The sequence below is a fragment of the Eptatretus burgeri genome, chromosome 9 (assembly GCF_056783735.1).
Source record: "Eptatretus burgeri isolate ZD-2024b chromosome 9, Ebu_testis_v1, whole genome shotgun sequence".
Taxonomy (NCBI): domain Eukaryota; kingdom Metazoa; phylum Chordata; class Myxini; order Myxiniformes; family Myxinidae; genus Eptatretus; species Eptatretus burgeri.
In genome coordinates this window covers 33,073,628-33,097,799 of record NC_140969.1, presented here as the reverse complement: position 1 = coordinate 33,097,799, position 24,172 = coordinate 33,073,628, and the positions used below count along the sequence as shown (strand labels likewise).

Below are 24,172 nucleotides of genomic sequence, written 5' to 3'. Positions count from 1 at the left end.
ATATTGCTCAACCGATATATAGCACGACATCTCAAAAAGTTGTGGACAGATTCGGATGAAACTTGGTGGACAGGTTGGGTGCGTGACAAGGAAGAAGTGATTAGATTTTGGTGAAGATCCAGATCTGACTTCAACAATTTTTAGGTGATTCTTCACCATTGAGAGAAAGGGCTAAAATGATGTGGAGCACGATATCTCAAAAAGTTGTGGACGGATTTGGATGAAACTGACTGGACATGTTGGGTGTGTCACAAGGACGAATTGATTTTATTTTGGCGGAGATCCGAATCCGGATCTGGATACGATAATTATTCAATTTTTAAAGTGAATCTTCACCATTGATAGGGCCAAAAACGATACAGTACTGTATCGCATGATATTTCAAAAATGCATTGGGCCCGATATGTTCTCATGGATCAGGCATTACGTGGCAGAGGTATGCGCTCTTCCGAGTGCCCTTCTAGTTTGTCACGTGAATGATTTCTGTAATGTATCGGTTTGAATTAGCAAGAATCAACTGTGTTTCATTGTTGATGATGAGGAAGGCAGTGCTATCATAGTCAGAGCATTGCAGAATGACTGAAAACGAGTTTGAATGTTGTCTGAACAAGAACCCACACTTCCTGTTACCATCAGTGGCAACTTCTGTACTTGTTGATTTCTTCAACCACTCAATTTGCAAGATCGTATTTCGAGCATGGAGAACTTTTACGGCTGATGTGATGGAAGTCAAGAACTGCGATTTGGTAAGTGACCCAAATTCATTATCAAATATAAAATGATTTTTGTACACACAGTGGAGGCTTGTGAAAGAGCTAGTTCAAGTACACTGAAGAGATCTTGATGCAACAGGACAAAAGGAACAGCAGAGAGAGGGAGGAAACACTAACAGCAGAGCCGAAGGCCAAGACCGAGGGAGGCAGACAAACAATGGGTGTGGGCAGGAATGGGGGTCAGGAGAGGATGCATGGTGTGGACAAGATGGATACAGAAGGAAACACTCAGGAGAGAAAACTGGAAATTTGTAAGGAGAGATTTGGGTGGGGTTGCTTTACTGGGGTAGAAAATATCATGGTTTTGGATTGGGGACGATATGAGATGGTGGTGAACAGCTGTTTTGAAGACCTGGAGGGAATAATGAGATTGAAGAGGATGTGGAAGTTGGTTATACAGGAGGGGAAAAAGAAGAGCAAATGAGTAGAAGTGGGCAGTGTTCTTGGATTTAGGTAGTTTCACCAGAAATGAGTTGATGGTGGACCATGTGCACCCTGCAGGAACCTGGGGAGTGGGCGGGGCAAGCACGGAAAAAGCTGAGGGTGCAAGACCAGAAAGGAGGCGGAAGAAGACAGAGACCACAGACCTGTCTGTGATGACGAAGTGATAGGCCCAGAGACAGCTTCATCCTGGGAGATTCAATAATCTTGAAGGCCTTGGTTTTCCTGGTTTTCACGGCATCAAGTTCAGCAAGATATGAGGCAGGGGAGCCAGTCCAGCGAGGAGAGCAGCACTCCATTTATCTGCGGATGAAGGCCTTGTACTGTGTCCTGCAAGCGGATTCACCCCCCCCCCCGCCCCCTCCCCCAACCAATAATGCCACATTCAGATGAATTACTAATTCTGAAGAAACAATTTTTCCAAGCTAAACACTGCTATAGTTGAAGGAGGTTAAATGTCATGAATACCTGCAAGAAACATGTTCCTATCAAAATTCACTGGTTGCTAAAGTATTCAGCCCCTCATGTCAGTACTTGGTGGAAGTACCTTTTGCAGCAATGACTGGGTTTTGATTGCAATGTGTCTTTATTTGTAGGTCTTTACCAGCTTTGCATAGTGAAATGGTGAAATCTGTGCCCATTCTTCATGTGAAAATTGCTCTAGTTCTGCAAGATTGATGGGGATCGTCGATAGACTGTAATCTTCAACTTTCACCATAAATGTTCAATTGGTTCAAGTCTGGACTTTGACTGGGCCACTCAAGAACATTTATTTTCTTATTATTTAGCCACACCAGTGTGGCTTTAGCTTTGTGTTTTGGATCATTGTCCTGCTGAAATTTGAATCTCCTACACAGTTTCAAATTAATGGCTGACTCAAGCAGGTTTTCATCAAAAATTCTCCTATACTTTGCACTGTCCATTATCCCTTCAATCCTGACAAGCTTGACAGTCCCTGCTGAGGAAAAGTAGCCCCATAACATGATGCTGCCACCATGATGCTTGATGGTAGGGATGGTCTTAACTGAGTGATGTGCAGTGTTTGACTTGCACCGGACATAGCGCTTTGAATTGAGACCAAAAAGTTCAATTTTTGTCTCATCTGACCACAAAACCTTTCTCCACATGCCTTCAGTATCATGAAGATGATTTTTTTTCCGCAAACTCCGTATGAGCTTTTAAATGCGTCATTTTCAGCAATGACTTCCTTCTTGCCACAAGTTCATAGAGCCCAGCTGGTGAAGGGAATTGGAGATTGTTGATTAATGAATACTCACCATATCTTTGACATAGAGCCTTGTGGATCTCTCAAAGTCATTGTTGGATTTACAGTGACATTCCAAACCAGTTTCATGCTTGCCCGGTTGCTGAGTTTGGATGGGCGACCTGATCTGGGTAGAGTGTGGGTGGTATGATATGTCTTCAACTTCTTAATGATGGATTTCACGATACTCAAAGGGATAATGAGTGATTTTGAAATCTTATTTTAGCCCTCTCCTGAATGGTGCTTCGCCACCACCTTATGGCTGACTTCTTTGGACAGCTCAATGATCTTCATGTTTGCCTTAGTTGACCAAGTGAGTCACATATTAAAACTCCTTAGATAAGTGGGTGAGCTTAATTTCTAAGTTGTACCACTGAATACATGAAGGTGAAACCAATTACACTTGTTTTTCAACCTTTCAAACAAATAATTTACTCCTTAAGTGTTTGAGGGTTAATTAGGCAAAGGATTTAAATACTTATGCAACTGAGAATCATCTTAATTTCTCTGCCAATGTAATTTAATCACATTTTATCTACATTTTAAAGCTTTTTCACTTTAATTAGTTTATGAAGACTTTATATTAAGTTTGATTTGAAAGCATCATAAAATATTCTCAGGTGGCATCAGAATATGCAAACTTTGGGGGGGGGGGGGTGGTGGGGTTGGGGGTTCTGGTGTGTGAAGGAAAAACTTTTACAATGGAGAATGCCCAGTCAGTGGTGGCTTTGGAAGCTACCTTTGATATGTGGTTTGCCCAAGAATTACCATGGATGATCGTGAGACCCAGGACTTTGAATGACCGAACTTCCTCAAGAGGATTGTTAAGAAAGTATACAGGAGGGTTTGCACTGTTTATTGGTAATTAATTGAGAAGTTTTATATTTGAACGTCAGTTGAGAGACATAACAAAATAAAATTGGTCAGCATTTTTTAAAAGCTCTCGCCTCATCAAAAAGCTTAATGACAGAGGGTAAAACAGCAACAAAATCAATGTGGGGCAAAACTATGGGAATTGAGCGAACAGTAAAAGAGGAGAGAGAGGATGGAAGAAAACAGTGACCTGAAAGTAAGAGGGTTGGGTGATGTCGAAGTAATGGAGGTGGGAGGGAGGGGAGGGGGTGAGAAAACATCACATGTAGGGATGGGGCATACCAAGAGACTGTTTGCTTGAAGCCTTGTGGGAAAGACTGCGATTGAACTGCCTCCGGAAGGCAGTTTCACAAACAAGAAAAAATAACAAAGGAGTGGACATGCACTGAAAGCCTGAATTTTTGTAGATTAACCAGCAAGAGAGTTACTGGAAGAACAATTGAGGGGGGTCCCAGATCTGAGAGAGCAGATGGAGCTAGACTAGATGAGAGGTGGTAAAAACATAAAGGCAACTGACTTGTCTGTAATGTGAGAGTATCAGTCTTTGTTCTTTGATGTCGTTGTGGGAGATGCCAAGGTGATGTGTTGCAGGTCAAAGTGCTTCCAGATCATGAAGACAGTGATAACGAAGAGATCTCAGAGAATGATCCTTTGCTGATTGTTGTGCCTACCAGTGATAGAGCAACTGAAGAGTTAGCCATGGATATGGGCAGTGCAAAGGAGAAAGGAGAGCCCCAGTGAAGGCCTTTGTAGAGAAGAGGCTAATTTCCAAAACTGTACCATTCTTTACTGTTTTGCCCCAAAACAATTCAGACATTTGCATCATTGTGTGTCACTGAAGTACTCGTATGTTGTGGAGCAAATGAGGTCAGGCAAATAAAGGCAGACAGAAAACGTTTTGCAGTAACTTTGTTATGTAAAACTGGTTTTGTTATGTCATGCAGAAACTTGGAAAACATCAAAGAAAGAGGAACAGAAGCTGGATGTAAATGAGATGTGGTTGCTAAGATGGATGTGTAAGTGAGAAGAAAAGGCAAGATTAGGAAGTCGTATATCAGGGGGTGAGTGAAGACTGTGGAAGAAAGTAGCCGAGAAAAGATTGAATTGTTGAGAGAGAGAGAGAGAGAGAGAGAGAGAGAGAGAGAGAGAGAGAGAGAGAGAGAGAGAGAGAGAGAGAGAGAGAGAGAGAGAGAGACTCAGAGAGAGAGAGAGACTCAGAGAGAGAGAGACTCAGAGAGAGAGAAGAGAGAGAAGAGAGAGAAGAGAGAGAAGAGAGAGAAGAGAGAGAAGAGAGAGAAGAGAGAGAAGAGAGAGAAGAGAGAGAAGAGAGAGAAGAGAGAGAAGAGAGAGAAGAGAGAGAAGAGAGAGAAGAGAGACAAGAGAGAGGTGCGAGAGAGAGAGAGGTGGGAGAGAGAGAGAGGTGGGAGAGAGAGAGAGGTGGGAGAGAGAGAGAGGTGGGAGAGAGAGAGAGACAGGGACAGGGACAGGGACAGGGACAGGTGATGGAGATGGGATGGTGATGAAGTAGGAGAAGAGGAAGGCCGAAATCCAAATGAAAGGATGTGGTGGTGAGTGAACAGCTGTCTTTAAGACCTGGAAAGAAGGATGACATTGAAGAGAATGTGAAAGTTACTTCCACAGGCAGGAAAAAAGGGGAACAAATGAGTGGAAGTGAGCAGAGTTCTTGGATTTAGGTAGTTTCACCAGAAAGGGGTTGATGGTGGACCATGTGTACCCTGCAGGAATCTGGGGGTGGGCAGGACAAAGCACGTAAAGAGCAGAGGGTGCAAGGCCAGCAAAGGGGCACAGAAGACAGAGACCACTGACTTGTCTGCGATGGTGAAGTGATGGATCCAAAGAAGTGTCATGTGCAGGAACAGAGACCCTGTAGACCCGTTTGACCCCTTTCGACCCACACCTTACAAACATCTATCACATCTTCTTGCAATATAAGGACTGTACTTTTTCAGCAAGTAATGTGCAATCTCCACCCACCAGAGGCTGAGTGGAACAGAAATTCAATATTGGCTCAATGAATTGGTTCACCAGTCAAGAACCTGGAAGCATATTGTTTATTTGGATTTCACAAGTACAGTATTGTGCTATGCATGACATCTTTTTTGTTTGTTTCTTGATACGTTATGTTTTGATCACAATGCGCTAACTGGTAAAGAATTTCAATCTCCCTTTTGAAAAATGCCATTATATTTTGTGTCAGTCGTGCATTCATGGGTGACATTGTCAAACAATAAAAATAATAATTTTCAGATGATGGAGGTCCAGACATTGAATGAAACTGTGGAGTCATTTACTGACAATTTTTCTTCATTACCCAATGATGTCATAACAAAGGTAAGTTATTGTTTCATTACTCAAATAAATATGCTTTTTGAGTATAAATTACTCGTATAAATATAAATTTGTTCATTATCTGATGAGATTGTATTATACTAGTACGTGCCCGTATCTGCGTGGCCGTACGTGCAAAAAAACAAAAACAAAAAAAAAACTTTCAAACCACGTGCCAGAAACAACAACCACACAGGCCGTTCCTTCGCTTATGCGTGCCCGTATGTGCATGCCTGTATGTGCATGCCTGTACGTGTGTGGCCGTATGTGCGTAGCCGTACGTGCAAAAGAAAAAAAAACTTTCAAACCGCGTGCCAGAAACAAACACACAGGCCGTTCCTTCAATCTCACATGGCCATGCGTGCTTGGTCATACGTGCGTGGCCGTACGTGCAAAAAAAAACAAAAAACTTTCAAACCGCATGCCAGAAACAACAACCACACAAGCCATTCCTTCGCTCTCGTAAACGGCGACTGGATTGGGGCATTGCGTTTATCTATAAATGTGCATAAGAAATCGAGAAATGATTAGAATACAGTAAGTCATCACTATCCGGAAGTAGTGCGTGCCCGTACGGAATGTTCACATGCATTCCACGAATTATTGCTTTCATTGAAGTAACAACTGCTGTGATACTTACACACACAGAGTTAATTAAAATCCAAATTAAAATCAAGTTTACCTCCCTGTCTTTGTCAGCCATGACATTCGCTGCCATTGACCATTGCCACTCTTATGCCACGGTAACTAAGGCGCCCTTTCCCCATCGGCCACGCCTACGCAGCAACGTATCCTGTCATTGGTTTGGTAAATAAATGGCCATAACTTGGGAAGCACTTGTCCCATTAATATCAAACCTTGAAAAGGCACATACTCAGGTCCCCAGAAATATACCTGGCAAGTTTCAATTAGATCGGACCAGTGGTTGTCAAGAAACAGCGGTCACACACACACACACACACACACACACACACACACACACACACACACACACACACACACACACACACACACACACACACACACACACACACACACACACACACACACACACACACACACACACACACACACACACACACACACACACACCGAAAATGACCAAATATCATGACTTCAAAAATGAAGTGAAAAGATCCTGGAATCTTAAGATCACCAAAATTATACCAGTGATCATTGGAGCAACGTGAATGATGAATAAGAACCTTCCAGAGATCTGAAACACCATTGTTGGGATTATTAATACAAATAAACTGCAGTTGTAAGCTGTCTGGGCCTCAGTGATGATCCTGAAAAGAGCCCCCGGAACAACACTTTGAGAACAAAACAACATTATCGCTTGGTCCATGAATTTTGACCCCATCCCCCCTCTTACCGAAATGGAGGTGGATTTTTTTGTTGTTGTTGTTCACAATGTGGAGGCTCATATAAGAGCTGACAGACAGAACGCATAACAAAGAGAGCAGGAGACAAGAGGGGCAGTAGAGGGAAGGACAAAACAGTGGGGAACAGAGACATGAGGAGGTCTGTGGAAGGGAGAGGGATGGGGTGGGGTACACAGGGTAAACAAGTTGGACACTACAGGGACTTTCAGGTCCTTATATGACAGGACTTTCAGGAAGGAAAGCAGGGAATTTGAAGGAGGTGGGATTGGGGTGGATTAACATGGGTTGAAAAGATCATGGTTTTGGATGGGGAAAGATAAGAGATGGTGGTGAACAGCTGTTTTGAAGACCTGGAGGGAAGAGTGGGATTGAAGGGAGTGTGGGAGTTTGTTCCAGAGGCAGGAAAAAGAGGAATGAAAGCTTAAAGGTGATCATTGATTCTTGATTTTGGTAGTTTCATCAGAAGGGGTTTGCTGATGGACCTTGAGCACCCTGCAGAAATATGGAGGGACATATCACAGACAGAGTGGGGGTGGAGGGAGCAAGACCAGAGAGGGGACGGTAGAAGACAGACAGACCACCGAACTGCCTGTGGTGGCAGTGAGAGACCCAAAGACTCAGCTTCATCGTGGGAGATACCAATGTTCCTAAATGCCTTTGTTTCCACAGTGTGAAGCTGAGAAAGGTATGAGGTGGGAGCACCAGCCCAGAGGGGAGAACAGTACTCCATCAGGCTGCGGATGAAAGCTTTTATGTGGTCAGGAGCTCAGGTGGGCCAGGGAAGGACGACACATGACGGAGGATGCCCAGTCGGCGACTGGATTTGGAGACGAGCTTGGAAATATGGCTTTCCTGAGAAAGATCATGGCAGATAATGAGACCCAAAAGCTTGAATGAAAGGCTTTCTACAAGAGGATTGTTGAGAAAGGGGATGGTGGGGGGGGGGGGGGTTCCAGAAGGTCCTTTCGGAAAGACAGTGAGAGTGTGAGATTTGTCAGGATTGAAAGACATGTTCAAATGTTCGATCAGCTTGTGATTTTATCCAGATTTGCAGAAGGGATTGAAGAGGCTGCTGCTTGCTGATCTGAGGGATATGGCAGAGGGTAGAGTTATCAGAAAGAGATAAAGAGGATTTTCCAGAGAGTTGGAGAGATCATTGATGAAAACCAGAAAAAGCACAGGGCCCAGAACACTGCCTTGAGAAACTCCAGCCTGCACAGGAAGAGGGCATGAGATAATTCCATGAAGGGCCGCACGTTGACTGAGTGAGACAGGAGAGGAAGTCTGCGAGCCATGAGTGGAGATTCACTTGCACACCATAGGAAGAGTGTTTGGTGAGCATGGCGGGGTGCCAGACCGTATCGAAAGCGCATGATATGTCGAGGGAGATGACTGAAATCATTTCTGGCATTGAGAACATCCATCCATTGTTGAAAAAGTAAAAGCAGCATGTCCAGGGTAGAGTGACCTGGTCTAAATCCAAATTGATGATCGGCAATCAAGCCATTGGAGAAGAGGAGGGAATTTATGTCAGAAACGATGATAGATTCCATGACCTTCCTGATGATTGGGAGCATGCTGTTTGGTCTGTAGTTATAGCGATTTCTTTTTGCACCATTTTTTTATGCAGAGCAGTAATGTTTGCTGATTTCCAAGCAGATGGCCGATGACCTTGAGTGAATAAGAGGGTGAATGGAATGGAGAGAGGGTGAGCAATAGTATCAGAGCAGGTTTTTACGACACGAGGACTGATGCTGTCTGGACTGGTTGCAGAATCTGAGTTTGGGTTTGACAGCAATCTCTCCACCTTCTCAGGAGTAAAGGTCCAGGAACAGCTGCCTGAAAAGGTCCAGGAACAGCTGTATGGGGACACAGAGTCCAGGAACAGCTAAGTGTGACTGGGTAAGGTGGGTATAGAAAGTGATGGGTTTGGGACACAAGATTTTGAAAGAAGCACAGAGTTTAGACAATTCAGCCTTTTCACATGCAGTGTCAGCTGTGCAGACATTTAAGGCAAGGGGAGGGATCGAGGGGGAACATACACCAGAAACTGACTTAACCAGATATCACCAGAATTTGGAGGAGGGAGCTATCCTCTCATCCTTGAGCTTGCCAACATCCATGCATCCTTCACGGTCAAACAAGTTTGAGAGTTCAGACTTGAAATTTCATTGATGTTTCCTGGATCTCCTGAGGGTAGACACATACTTGTTCCAAGCTTTGTGGAAGGATTTGAGATTGCCTTCAGAAGGATTTGCCTTCCATGAGGCGAAGGCAAGTTGTTTTAGGACGACTGCCTCGCCACAAGCTTCTGTGTACCATTGGCGGGAGGAAGGCAAGGATAACTGAAGACGAGATGGGATAAATCTGTGCATGAGAGAGAGCAAATTTCTTTGAAGGAATTCCCAGGATGAGTTGTCACAGAGAGTGGTAATGTGAGACCAGTCTAGAAGTTTGATGGCTGCTTGAAGTCCCTGCCAGTCGGCCTGAGTGAAATGCCAGACTCATCGGCACTGAGGTGATTCTCTAATAACGGCCAGAGAGATGACCACTTTAACAAGAATATGGTCAGACGAACCAATTGGAGTAGAAGAAAAACAGCATACATTTTCTGGGAAATTCGTCAAAATCAAATCCAGAAGAGTTTGAGTACCATTGGCTGAGAACCGGTCAGGAAGTTGACATTGTGTCAGTCCCAATGAGTCACAGAAATCCTTTGCTGAAGTGCCATGGCAGGTGAGAGAGGTACACACACAGGTAACTGGCATGATGGCAATTTGAAGTCACCACATATGAGGAAAAGAGAGTTTTGATGAGTGGATAGAAGTTGATCCATGTTTTCGGCAAGCGAGATATAAATGGAGTCATCACTGTTTGGTGGACGGCACAAGACATATAAACTACAGGGCACTCGGGAAAGCGCCTACTTCCACCACGCATTGCCTGGCCCAGTGGAACATATTGAGCCCAATTACTTTATGAAATATTATGTCATTTATTGTGTTTAGCCCCATTTCTCAATGGTGAAGAATCACTTTAAAACCAAAATATTTCTTATATCCGTATCCGGATTCCGATCTTCACAAAAATTGCATCAATTTGTCCTTGTCACACACCCAATGTGTCCACCAAGTTTCGTCTGTATCCGTCTGAAACTTTTTAAGACATCATGCGATATATTGCTTTCGCCCGATCTCATTGGTGAAGATTCACGAACTAAATTTTCGGATCCGCATTTGGATCTTCACCAAAATAGTATCAATTCTTCCTTGTCACACAACCAACGTGTCCATCAAGTTTCGTCTGCATCCGTCGACAACTTTTTGAGATATTGTACTATTTATCGTTTTTGGACCTCTCTCTCAGGTCAGGTCAGGTATGGGAGCATGCGCCAGAGCAGCTCGTCGCTGCGTCCACTTTCCGCCGGTACTCCAGGGCCTCCATCTGGCCATCCCCCAGGCAGATGCCTGGCCCATCCCCATCTCCTTGAGATGCCGATCAACCTGCTGCAACCACGAGGCACGTGGTCGGTCCATTGGCCTCCTCCACTCACGAGACTCCCTCGCTGAGAGAATCTGGTGAGTAGGATCACCGTCAGGAAAATGAGTGACATTTCCATACAGCCGCCACTGACGCTCACGGACTATGCAGGAAACAAATCTCATTTGAGTCTATCTCGGCAATCGCTCGTTGGACACAAAGTCCGACCAGCGATAGCCAAGGATTCTCTGAAGAGACCTTGTACCAAAGGAATTAAGTCTCTGTCTCAGATCCTTGGTCAGAGTCCAAGTCTCGCATCCATATAGCAAAGACTGGAAGCACCAAGGACCTGAAGACTCAGACTTTTGTCCTCCGGCACAGGTACCGGCAGTGCCACACCCCTTTATCCAGTGAATCTACGACTCCCCAGGCCCGACCCAGACGTCTACTGACCTCTGACTCACAGCCGGCAGGACATGAATATCACCGCCAAGGTAAGTTAATCTCTCCACGACATCAACATCCTCACCACAAACAGGAACAGCAGGATAGCAGCATCCAAGATGTCATTGAAAGCCTGCATCTTAGTTTGACCCAGGAAACCCGTAATCCCAGCGGCTCCGACTCCTCATTCAGCTCCTCGAGGGCCCCCTAAAGGATATCAAAAGTCTCTGCAAAGATGACTGCATCATCTGCGAAATCAAGGTCAGAGATCTTGACATTCCCAAACGATGCACCGCAGCTTGATCTCTCCGACATCCTCCCTGGAATCCAGTCCATACAAGTGTTGAAAAGTGGGAGCCAGTACACACCCCTGACGAACTCCAGTAATAACTGGAAATAAGTCAGAGATGGTACCACCACATCTCACAGCACTCTCAGTACCAGAGTAGAGTTCAGACATCAGATTGATCAGTTTTGTTGGCACCCCACGAAAACCAAGAATCCTCCAGAGGGCATCCCGATTCACTGAATCGAAAGCTTTACAGAGATCAACATAGGCTTCAAGCATCCCCTGCCGAAACTCTCGTCTGCGTTCGGTGAGGACCCGTAGAGCAAGGATATGGTCAATCGTTGACCTCTTTGGTGTAAAGCCTGATTCCTCTGGACGCTGGTGCTCAAGCAGATGGTGGCGAACCCTATCAAGAATTATCCGAGCAAAGACCTTGCCCGGCACTGAGAGCAGCGTCACCCCTCGGTAGTTTTTGCAGTCTTGGCGATCACCCTTCCCTTTCCAGAGAGGGACAACAAGGCCCCTCTTCCAGTCAGTTGGGATGATGCCTGTGTTCCAAGCAGAGCACAGAACTGCATGCAACGACACGAGTGCAGCATTTCCACCAGCCTTGAGAAGTTCAGCATGGATGCCACAGATCCCTGGAGTTTTACCCCATTTCAACCGGTTCACTACAGCCTGTGTTTCCACAAGCGAAGGTGGACCACAGTTGATTGGAGGGTTAGCAACAGGGATTGTAACACCCCTGACGTCCAACTCGACAGCTGGTGGATCAGCCTGGTACAACCGCTCAAAGTAACCGGCCCAGCGGGCCTTCACTTCTGACTCCTCTGTCAAGAGCCCACCACCCTCTGCTCTAACTGTAGTACACCGAGGGATGGGCTTGGATGAACGCAATGCGCAAATTCCCCTGTAAGCAGGATGAGAATCCCTTGACCACAGGTGATGCTCTACCCCCTCACAGATTCCTTGCACATAGGCCTCCTTGTCCACCCTTCGCGCATGTACAGTTTTATGCCTCAGCTCCCTGAACAGCTCAGCGCTGCCATTCAGCCTTGCCCTGCGACTCTGGTCATAGGTATCCATTGTCCCTTGAGAGACAAAATTCTTCTTTTCCCCATGGTGAATTCTCAGACATCCACCGTCAACATCAAGGACGGTGGTCTTGAAGGCACTCAACAACTCTTCAGGACCTCCCAAAGCACCCAGGCTCCTCAAATCTCCACTCGGCTTGTTTGCAAACTCCTCAGCTATCCTCTCATCCTTGAGCTTGCCAACATCCAGCCTAGGCTGGGATGGTACCATTCTCCTGGATTTAAGGTGCAACTTCAGAGTTGTTACAACGAGCCTGTGGTCAGCATTGAGGAACTGAGCACTGGTAGACCCTGCAGTTCTGGATCATCCTCCAGCGACCATCACCGAGGACATGATCAATCTCCGTTGCGACACCGCCAGCGTTGGAATACCAAGTCCAGCAATGTGCTTGTGGGCGCTGAAACCATGAACCAGTCACCCTAAGTTCATGACTTTTTGCAAAGTCAAGGAACTTACTGCTATTCTGGTTCATAGTTCCTGACCCATGGGGACCAACACACGTCTCATAACCATCCCTTTCAGTTCCAGTTGATGCATTGAAATCCCCCAAGACTAGAAGTGTATCTCGTCTGGGGCACTGATCAACCACAGACTCGAGCGTGGCGTAGAATGCATCCTTCACGGTGAGATCACTCGCCTCAGTCGGAGCATAAGCAGAGACCAGGGAAATGACACCGAAGGAGTGACGAATCCTTAGTTTCATAATACACTCGTTGACCGGTGTTACCTCCATTATCATTGGAGTCAGCTTGTTGGACATAGCTACAGCAACTCCTTGGGAATGGTAACCATCAGAGCGACCAGACCAATAGTAGGTGTAACCACCCACCATGATCTCGCCGCAATCCGGTCTCCGAACCTCAGAGCGTGCTGCAATACCGATGTCCAAACGCTTGAGCTCAATGATAAAGAGACAGGTGATCATCCTCTCTTAGGGATAGGACATTCCAGGCACCCACCCGAAGGGACCGCCTCAGGTTAACCCAAGTAGACCGCCGTCTGGTGGACGACACCTCAGCACCACTCCGACACACTCTCCTGCAATCTGACCCGGGAATGTTACCCCGTGGTTTCCCTCCTATCATCAAGGATTGAGGGTCCCAAGGCTTTGCCTCAATCCCGTCATCCGGTGAGTTGCCCTGCGAAGGGAAGCTGCACAGGAGGTACTCCCACGGAGTGGGTTTTCAGATTTCTTTGCATTTTTGTGTTTTGCGGAATGAAGGGTTTTACGGTGGCTGGAGTGCAAATCCTGCCACCAACCCCCTAATCAGAAGTAACCCAACTGCAGGAGGACGTCTGCAGACACAGTTGGGCATTAGATATGGATGGCCGTTGGCTCACAAGGAGCTCCTCTGCCCTTTGACAGGTTTTGTTTTTAATCCTGTTGGGTGTCCATATCCAAACACCCTCCTCACCAAAAAACCTGGTGAGGGAGATGGTTTCATCATCGACAACCCGACCATGGAACAGGTTAGTACAGGTTTACATCATACCTGTAGCAAGTCACAGATCTAATCTGGCCTCACCTGACACCGATGGTGAAGAATCTCTCTCAATGGTGAAGAATCACTTAAAAAATTATTGTAGCCGGATCCAAATGTGGATCCGGATCTTTACCAAAATCTCATCAGTTCTTCATTGTCACATACTCAACCTGTCCACCAAATTTCATTCGAATCTGTCCACAATTTTTTGAGATATCCTGCACACAAACACAGACAAACAAACAGATAGACAGAATGGGGTGAAAACATAACCTCCTTCCACCTTTGGTGGCAGAGGTAACAAGAGGTGGGAGCGTAGGGGAAGCTGGAGCCAGAGATATTCCTGGTGTTGTGGAGGATTGAGGGCAGTGCATTTAGAGTGAGGAATAGTGTTTTTGATTAAGAAAGCATCTCCACTACCAGGACGAGGCTCAGGTCTATCATACCGGAGGAGGGAGTAACTTGGGAGAGAAACTAAGGAGTCAGAGATGTCTTGAAGGAGGAAAGTTTCTGTTTAGCAGATTACATCTGGTTTGTCAGTGGCAACCTGTATGGAGAGATCTGTCAGGTTTGAGCGAAGGCCCCAGATGGTTGAGTTCCACACAGTTAAGGAAGAGGGAGGGGAGGAGTGCAGGGCTGGGGAGGGTGCAGGGCTGGGGAGGAGAGTGGGAGGGTTTGACAAGGGAGAAGAGGTGGAGGTAGGGAGAAATTTTGATCATGTGTCGGGGATTGCACAAGAGCGAAAGGCGAGGGTCAGACGGGGAGGAGGACAACGGGCTCGGTAGTGAAGAGATGAGTCACAGTGGTGAGTATTTAGAGAGGGGGCAAAGGGAAGTAGGAAATTGGAGGAGGTGGGAAAATGAGTTGGAAGAGAGAAGGTGGGGGAAGGAGGAAACTTTGTGGATATGAGGGGGCGGGCAGCTTTGAGAAGGGGAAGAGAGTGGGGAAATTTGAAGGGGATGGGTGAGGGGGGAGAATTGAGGGAGAAGGATTAGGGGGTGCTTCTGAGAAGGGTGAGGAGAAGTTTAGATGGGGAAGAGAGAGGAAGCTTTGAGGGAGAGGGGAGACGATGAGAGCAGGCATGGCCATGGGGGAGGAGCGAGAAGGGAGAGGTGGGGAGAGGAGAAGGATGAGACTTGGTAGGGGTATGGTGAAGAAGGGAGCTGGCAGAGGGAGGCACAAGTTTTGAGGGGTTGGGTAGAGGGGAGGCAGCTTTGAGAAGTGGGAGTGATGGGGGAGATTAGAAAGGGAGGGGTGGGGGGGAAGAATTGAGGAAGAAAGGTGTGGGGGGAGCTTTTGAGAAAGGTGAAGGGGAAGCTTTGAGGAAAAAGAGAGAAGTTTGCTTTGAAGACGGAGGAGGTGGCTGAATGGAGCTTGAGGAATGAGAGGGAAACTTTGAGAGTGAGCGGAGACAATGAGAACAGGCATGGTCATGGGGAGGTTGGAGAAGGGAGGGGGAATAGATAGGGGAAGGATGAGACTGGGTGGAGGTATGGTAAAGCTAGGAGTGGGTGGAGGGAGGAATAAGATTTGGGGTGGGTGGGAAGAGGGGGAGGTGTGATGAGAGGAAAGAGGGAACGTGCTTGAGATATTGAGGAGTGTATTGAATGAGACATTAAGATACTTGTAAGGTTGGAGCAGGACCCACAAATATTTGAAAATCATACAGTTTGGGATACCAGAGAGGGAACTGTTATTAAACCATAGGGCATTGGAGAGGAGTGAAGAGAGGAGGTAGGATGTGGGGCAAGATGGAAGGAGTTAGGAGGAGGTTGATTTAAGGAGATGGGATGAATTTACACTGAAGTTGGAAAAAATAACGATTGGAAGACGAACATGCATTGCAAAATGGAATTTAAATTTTTTTTTCGGTCAGAGATTCATTTAAACTAGCCGAAACCCCGTCACAGACGGAATCCGTTCATTCAACCATCCTCAACAGCTCACCCACACTCGAGGGACATGGACTGGACAGGGCGTGCTTGCCCCCTCCTATTCATCCCCCGCCCCTGCCACATTCCCCCCCGCCTCCCACCCCCCGCCTTCAATTTGCTTACCCCCGCCCAAAAATTTAATTACCCAGCCCCGCCACCGCCTCTTCACTCCCCGTCCCCCGTCTCTGGATTCCCCGTCCCACTTGCCCTTGGGCCTCCGCCCCCTGTCCACCCCCTCACACTGAACCCCGCCTAATTCACCCCAGCCCCCGCCCACTCATCCCCCGCCCCATTCCCCCCATCTCCTGCTTTCAATTTGCTTACCCCTGCCCAAAAATTTGCTTACCTTGCCCCCCCGCCTCTTCACTCCCTGCCCCCGTCTCTTCATCCCCCACCCCGCCTCTTCACTCCCTGCCTCTGTCTCAACGAAAAGTGTTTATTCTGCTTCAGAGTTGAAAGTTGACTCTTGCCACTATGTGCTATGCACTCCTACAGGTACGGTCTCTTTCAGTCCAGGTCACAGTACCGAGAAAAACATGACGCGACTGCTAGGAGGAGCACAAAATTGGTCCTTCAGTATTAATATTTCGATACATTGGAGGGTGGATGGAGTTCAGAAGAGTTGAGAGAATGAAGGAAGCATTGTAACAGATGTAATTTTTCGACACGGGATGAAAAAAGGTTCGAAAATAACTCAGGTTTTTGAAGAAGGAGAAGAGCATGGCAGAGAGAGGAAGTCGAAACATTGTCAGAGGCTTATTTATTTATTTATTTATTTTGAAAATTAGGGAAGATGGGGGCAGAGTAAAGGAAGAGTTTGAAGGAAAAAATCATGAAGGTGAGTGGTGCATACCTTCACAACCAAAGTGGGATTAGAAATGTGGAAGGAAAAGAAGAAGGAAGAAGAAAAGTCTGTAGAGGAAGTAATGTGGTTACAGGAGGGAAATGCGAGAAGGGAGATGATTCTTAATTTGTTTTCTTTTATTTTTATATTTTATTTTAAGACATGAAACAGAGGGTAGAGTTGGGAGGAATTGAGGGAGTGATAGAGGGATAGTGGGGAAAAACTGAAGATGATAAGGAGAAAATACAACAAACAGATCGTGCACACAGACGGGAAGAAGGGTACACCTCAAAGAAACCTGATATGAAAAGACGACAAGTACTCACCAATTTGCACAAGTTTTAACACAAGACCAAACGAGAAATATACAGTAAACACAGAGGTAACAAAACATCAGTAAAAACACGACGAAAATGACCGGAAAACTTATATTTGAGAAAGTCGGCAGAGACCCTGAAGAGGAACCACCATCATCGCTCAAGAACCGGAAGTCAAATACTTGGATATTTCAAGACCCGGGAGTGCTCTGTTCCACCTTCTGAAACACGCATATGGAGATTCTGTAACAGCCAACAACACCCACCCCCACACATGTACCTATGAAGATAGCAGGGACCTTCAAAAATTCTCCGGTCCCATTTCTTGTCTTCGTATACAGGGTGTACCAAAAGTCACCTTGGGATTTAGAAATACAATAACATTTCTGTTTTTTAATAATTTGTTTTTCTTTTCATTCTTTTCAGAATTTAGATTAACATTTGGAAATTACCCATGGAAAAATTCACAACTGAACAAAGAACTAAAATCGTGGAATTTTATTTTAAATTTCATCGATCAATTATTCTCACCCAAAGAGCATGGACACCGAATAATTTCACGAAATTCAGAAATTTCTTGGCCATCACGTTCTCCTGATCTGACGCTTCCCGATTATTTTCTTTGGGGTTACCTCAAGGAGCGTGTGTGTTGTTCTTCTTTCGGCTGCTGCCGTTAGTTGTCACTAACGTTAGTTTTTCGCCACAGCCGATCATCCGTTATGATCTGCATACTGATTTGGCACAGGTTTTACGCCGGATGCCCTTCCTGACGCAACTCTGGTCGCCTCTTACGACACAGGGACAACGATTGGGTTTCGCCATGATTCCGGGCTACCGTACACCCTCTCATAGCGCGGCCCAGCACCGAGCGCCCGTCCTCAAGCGATCCTCCAACCCAAGCCTCCGAGTAGCCGGATTACAGGCGCACGCCACTACGCCCGGTCTAAAGGAGCGTGTGTGTATACATCAATAAGCCCCATACAATTCAGCAGCTCAAGGACAGCATCTGTGCAGAAATTCGAGGGCTGCAGCCAGAGTTATTGTCCGCTGTTATGGAAAATGCTGTCGAAAGAGCCCGTCTCTGCGAAGCCGAAAATGGAGGACATCTAAGCTGCATAATTTTTCATAAATAAAGCAAATTTATCTCCATTTTGTAAATTTTCTTTTGGTATAAATATAAACATAAATTATTAAAAATCAGAAATGTTATTTAATTTCTAAATCCCGAGGTGACTTTTGGGACACCCTGTATAATACCGCCTCCCACTCTTATTTGCGTTCTTCAAAGCAAAAGAGTAAATTGTGATATCGACATATTACATATTACATATTTCTTCAGTTGAATATTTCACTCTTTATGCCATGAATGACTTCATAGAAAGCACGATCGAAACTTGAAGTGAATGTCCGACAGTTCATGGTTTATTACGGTGGGTCGTTTGCCAGTCGTTTCAACTCTTAAGTGATTATCAGTTACTTAATTGTGTTAATAAATTATCATAAGTTAATTATCTTCTTCATGAAGCATCTTATATACACATCAATCAAAATAGCGGGATGTCGGATATATATTGTTACAATTGTGGTTGGTGTCAGGTTAGCTGTCCAACCAATCGGTGGGAAGGATTGTTGCAGAAACATGCATGCACGAACAAGCGTATAATTATATAGATTGTATGTATGGAATAAATTTGATGGACATGTAAAACTTTCCAATGTTTCTGTGTATTGTTGTGAGAGCGTTACATGGCCATTAGATATGAAAATGACTGTCAAATAATATCTTGAACCACATTTATGTATCTACAGATTTTTAGCTGCCTGGATATCCATGATTTACTCAGATGTGCGAGTGTTTGTCAATTGTGGAAGACGTGCACTCTGTCTCCTATGCTTTGGAGCAAGGTATGAGGGTTTGTTTGTGAAACAATGGATTTTATTGACTGAAAGTTAATGAGATTATGTTTACCACTCTGGGAAACGAGGTGCAGCTGACATTTTCAGCATTAGCCGTTTGCTAGAGTGAAAATTTAGCATTGTAATGGACTCAGTCTTCCTAACAGGCGACAGGAGATTGCCGGAGATTAACTCCCAAGATTGCGGTGGAGGCATTCTGCACATGCGGTGACTGCATGGTGCAATGTGGTTATGATAAATTATTTTGGTCATGTGGAGGTTTCGTCGCAGACACTCATTTTTAGGTCATGTCTATCATCTCAGTAGAGATGACCTAATAACCCCAGTCTTGAAGTCTGTCTGTCCGTCCGTACGTCAGTACGTCCGTCCGTCCACAATCAAACCGAGTGGAGACAAATAACCAATTGTGGAATGGATAGAGGTCGATGAGACATGCACAACGATATAACTTTCAAGGTCGTCCAAGGTCGAGGTCAACGTCACGAGGCTGTCAAAGTTGCGAAAATCATCGATTTCAAATCGTATCTCCTCCCTCATTTATCAAGAGAGATCAAATGTTATTAGTGATTCAGATACTATGGACTATTATCTAGAACAACGAGAGTAGGGTAAGAATACTGATTCTGGCTCACTTTTCCCCATGTAAATGAATGGGGGATTTTCAGCGATTTATATTTTTTTTCCCTAAAAATAAACCCCCCTTTTTATCCCAAGGTATATTTATTTGTCTCCCCTTTTAACTTGGAGGTTGAACCTCATTGAATTGAACACCTGGGGGTTGAACAGCTCACTCATTGAACCTATAAAGATTTGTTCATTCTCAAATTCCTTCAATAGTTTAATTTTCTTTGCACAATAATCCCCATCTAAAATATTGACAAACAAAACATTTGAATCTTTATATTTTTTAAGATACCCCTTTTGTGCCATTACGAAATGATAAACTTCTCTTAATGCTCTTGTTTGACCACCTCCTGAGCCACATATCATTTTGAGATTATAGTAAATTGTTTTTTCATTGTTCAATTGATAACCATCAAAGTTTTCAGTCCATTCAAGGATATTCATTTTTTTCTTTACATCCTCTAACTTACTAGTTTTTAAATTAATTCGCTTATTTGTTTTATTTACCTTTGTTTTAGTTATTTTTTCAATAAGACTTATTTGATATTTTTCACATTCATTATGTTTTCCATTTATATACCAAGACTGAGATTTTCTCCACTCTTTAGTTTGATTAATACTTGGTTTAACCATTTATATATTGTGAAAAACCAGCGGTAGCCCTTAAAAACCCTAACCCATCTTCCCATCGTTAAAACATAATCTATTTTATACACTCTATCATACAATATCCATATGGAACACAATCTATTCCATTATCTAAAATAAATCTCTTATCATCAAAGGCTCCTAATGCCTTTTTATTTACTTCTTCACTATATATGTTATGTTTATAACTTCTTATTGTATTCATTTTCCTATATTCTTCTTTCTTATTCATCAAACAATTATAATAATTTCTAAAAGTTATTGATTTCTTTATTACATATTTCTTTATTCCCTTTAACCTCTTATCAATCTGTTCACCATACTTATAAGCATATGCCTTTGCTCTCAATCCAATAAACTCACTCATTACTTTTCCACCCAACTCATCCTTAAACTTACCAATAACCTTTTCATTCTTTTTGGAAAATAACTCACTCTTCTTGCTGAAATTACTTGTATCATATACTCCAATATTTTTCTTCATATCTTCATAAACATCATCAGTTTTTATATCTAGGATAAAACTATCAGTATCCATATACAACAATGAAACATTTTCACCATACTCTTTCTTTAAGTCATTATACAAATAATCATACATCAATATCTTTGATAAATCAAGAACTGCTGTTCCAATATAAATTGGTTTATCCATTACAATACTTTCCTTTTTCATATGAATTGCAGAAAAGTTCTCTGAAAAAATCTCTTCTCTCTCAAAACTTGGTTTATTTATCAATCTCGAAGCTTCTTTCCAAGATGTTGCGAATCTAATGTTTTGCCTGTTTCTAACATTTTCCATAGTCTTTCCAAATACAGCATTATTCATTAATTTATAAAAGTCCCCTTCAAATTTTACTTTTGTATTTGCTCTCATATCTGTATTGAATTGAATATACTTTTTCACCCAAGGACTTTGTTTAAATTTTAAAACTCTATGAATTTTAGCTACTCTCAATCCTTCTCTCAAAAACTGTTTTAAGCTTCTCTGATGCAAAACATATCCCTCTTTATCATAGAATGTTGTTAATAACTTTTCTGTTGATTTACCTTTAATATTAAAACTTTTATGATAATCACTTAACCATTCTTTCTTTGGAGTTTCTTTCTCACATGCAAAAGGAAGATCTTTATGCTTATTATGAAGATCACTCGGGTACCTCAAATCAACTTCAAAATAATAACCTTCTTCTTCGTCATTCAATTCCTCTTGAGAAGAAATAACAATATTCATCAAAGCCTTTTCATAATTCTTTTCTTCCACCCACTCTAATTTACCATAAGGTAGAGATTGAGACATTGCCCATCCATACAAATTATTAGCATCAAAATACATCAAATAATTACTATCTTTTTCACTATCATAATTTGGGAGATATTTATTATTTGCTTTAGCATATCTTTTTGAACATACTTGTGATATTCCACCTCTCTTGGACTTCTCAATCATCAAAAGCATATCCACATCACTGATTAAATCTATATCTTGTTTTGTCATTTTCAACATTGCACTCCAAGCTAAACCAGGAGCTGTGAAATAGTGGGCAGGATCTAATCCATAACAATTTTTATTATGACAGAGTGATCTAAAAGCTTCAAACACATCAGCTAACAATAAAACATCTGTTTTTAGATATAAATCGTGATATTCTCCAAGGTTCTTTATCTTAAATATTTTCCATATTTCTTGTGCGTGTTTATATTCCTTATCACTTATCTCTTCTTCATAAAGGTTATTATAGAAACTTTCTTTTGAAGGAAGTTGTGTTTCTTTAAATCTCATAAATGAATCCATATAATCATAAGGATAAATTCCCTTACTTGTAAGAATTTTCTCTTTACTTTGAATTTCATTCCTTGTTTGAATTTCCTCTCTCGTAAGAATTCCTTCTTTAATCAGAATTTCATCTTTAATCTGAATTTCCTCTTTAGTTCGAATTTTCTTTATAATTAGAATTTCATCTTCAGTTAGAATTTCCTCTTTACTTTGAATTCTCTCTTTAATCTGAATTTCCTCTTGAGTGAGAATTTCCTCTTTTGGAAAGAATGAATTAAGATTTGGAAAAGAGTCCGTGGAGCTTAGATTTGATGCGAGGTAGGCTAGTGGTGTTCCCATAAACTTGTAAGAATCTAAAAACCTAATACGAGTTATAGGTTTTGTGAATATCATTTTTGAAAATGAAATATACTTTTGACTTGTGTTTGTTATAGCAGAAATATTCCCTGGTGTTTTTGAAAGTTCATTTATAAATAGATGTGTATCATAGTTGGCGCTGTTGTGAAGAAAGACTGGAATAAAAGAAGGTAATTTATAATTAAGATTACAACAGGAATGAGCGGGACCTCTATATTTACCAGTAAGATGACAATGGTCTCTAACTTTAGACTCCTTAATTTCCCCCTCACAAATATGACAGATATTGTTCATTCTAAATTCTAATTTTTCTTCTTTGGTTAATTTCATCGGTTCATTTGTTTCTTTCATTAATTTAGTGAGTCTTATACAATCCTTTTCTAATCGTTTTACAAACTCTTGTGAAGCATTTTTTCCACGATAATGTTCAAGTTTGTTATACTTTTCTCCAACAGATGATTTGATATAATAACAGAAACCACAAGGAATATGTTTTTGATATTTATTTGTATATGGTTCTTTTGGATTAGGAGAAGCAGTATTTATCTTTTTAAGGATACATTCAAAATCAGCGTATATCACAAATGGGTGCATGATAGATTTATTATAATCTTCAAAATAAATCTTTTCACCAGGTTTAGGCATTGTAATTACAGCTGATTTATGATTACTACAATATTTTGAATGTTGTTCTAATCGTTCTTTTGTATGAAATGAATTAAGACATCGCTTACAAGGATATATTTTGTTTGCTGTTCTGAATACCTGAGAAGAGATTAATCTTGATAAATTATTGATGTATGTGTAATGTGAATTCTTTCCAACACTAAAATATAAAAGGTCAATGTGTGTTTCTTCATTTTTATAGTTGTTTGAAATTTTTAATATTTGAACTTTGTTTGTATCCGTTAATCCATATACATTAATAGAAAGATTATTCTTTTTCTCAAATTTAGGAATATCTGTTAATGGCATTGGGAATTTAAAATCTTTAATGTCCAAGGTATTCTCATATTTCATATATTGTTTTACTCTTTCTGAATTACATTTTGGTGGATGTAAGTGAGCAAGAACAGACCAGAGAAAACATTTATTATCATTGTTCTTAATATTAACAACTGCCTTCTTTAGTTTTATTTCTTTTGGTAATTCAATATAAGAAGAAGCTTTAAGAGGGTTTGATTTTAGAATGTGTATATCTAAAAAGATGATTTTTTAATATTGAATCCACTTCCTACCACTGTATTATCAACATCCTCCTCTTGTCTTGATAGTTCTTCATAAACCCCACTATTCAAAAAATCTTGAAATGATGTTATAAAATGAAGATCTGTTCTCATATAAGGAGTTTGTTCTTCATCTTGTCTTTTCATATTCATTTTCACTCCCATATAAAACTTTAAAGTTTTCATTTCTTTTAATGTCTTTTTAATAAATTTTTCAACATCGGGTTTCACTATTTCAATTGATTCAGCTATTGATGATGGACCGGGTTCTCCAAATTGAAAAATCCTTATTTTTATATGCCCTTTAAATGCCTCATCAGTGTTTTTAATATAATAGTCTCCCTTTACTTTAAACTCATTTTTCTTGTGTTTTTGTGATTGAAGATGTTGATTATAACTACTCTTCAAAACATCCTTTGAACAGATATCACAATGTTTTCTTTCCAACTCAAGAGGAGATATTTGATGAAATAGATTAAATGTGTGTTTGTTGGTTCGGAGGTGTTTTCTATAATGTTTATATTCGTGATTACAAACATCGCAGTACGTTGTATTCACCATATTTATAGAATAAAACTTTGTTTAAACTAAAATTTTCTTGATGAAAATTTCGTTTAATTTATAGGTGAATCTGTGCTTAAAAACATTTTA

General features: G+C 42.3%; 1 protein-coding gene across 1 annotated transcript in view; it reads left to right on the top strand.

The window, feature by feature from the left end:
- Positions 1 to 24,172, top strand: part of LOC147019864 (uncharacterized) — a 105,345-nt gene that overhangs the window by 62,000 nt on the left and 19,173 nt on the right. Inside the window, exons 6-8 of the mRNA XM_085894643.1 lie at positions 637 to 746; positions 5,620 to 5,703; positions 18,782 to 18,877. Coding sequence (XP_085750769.1) covers positions 637 to 746; positions 5,620 to 5,703; positions 18,782 to 18,877 — 290 coding nt within the window. The remainder of the gene's footprint in view (positions 1 to 636; positions 747 to 5,619; positions 5,704 to 18,781; positions 18,878 to 24,172) is intronic.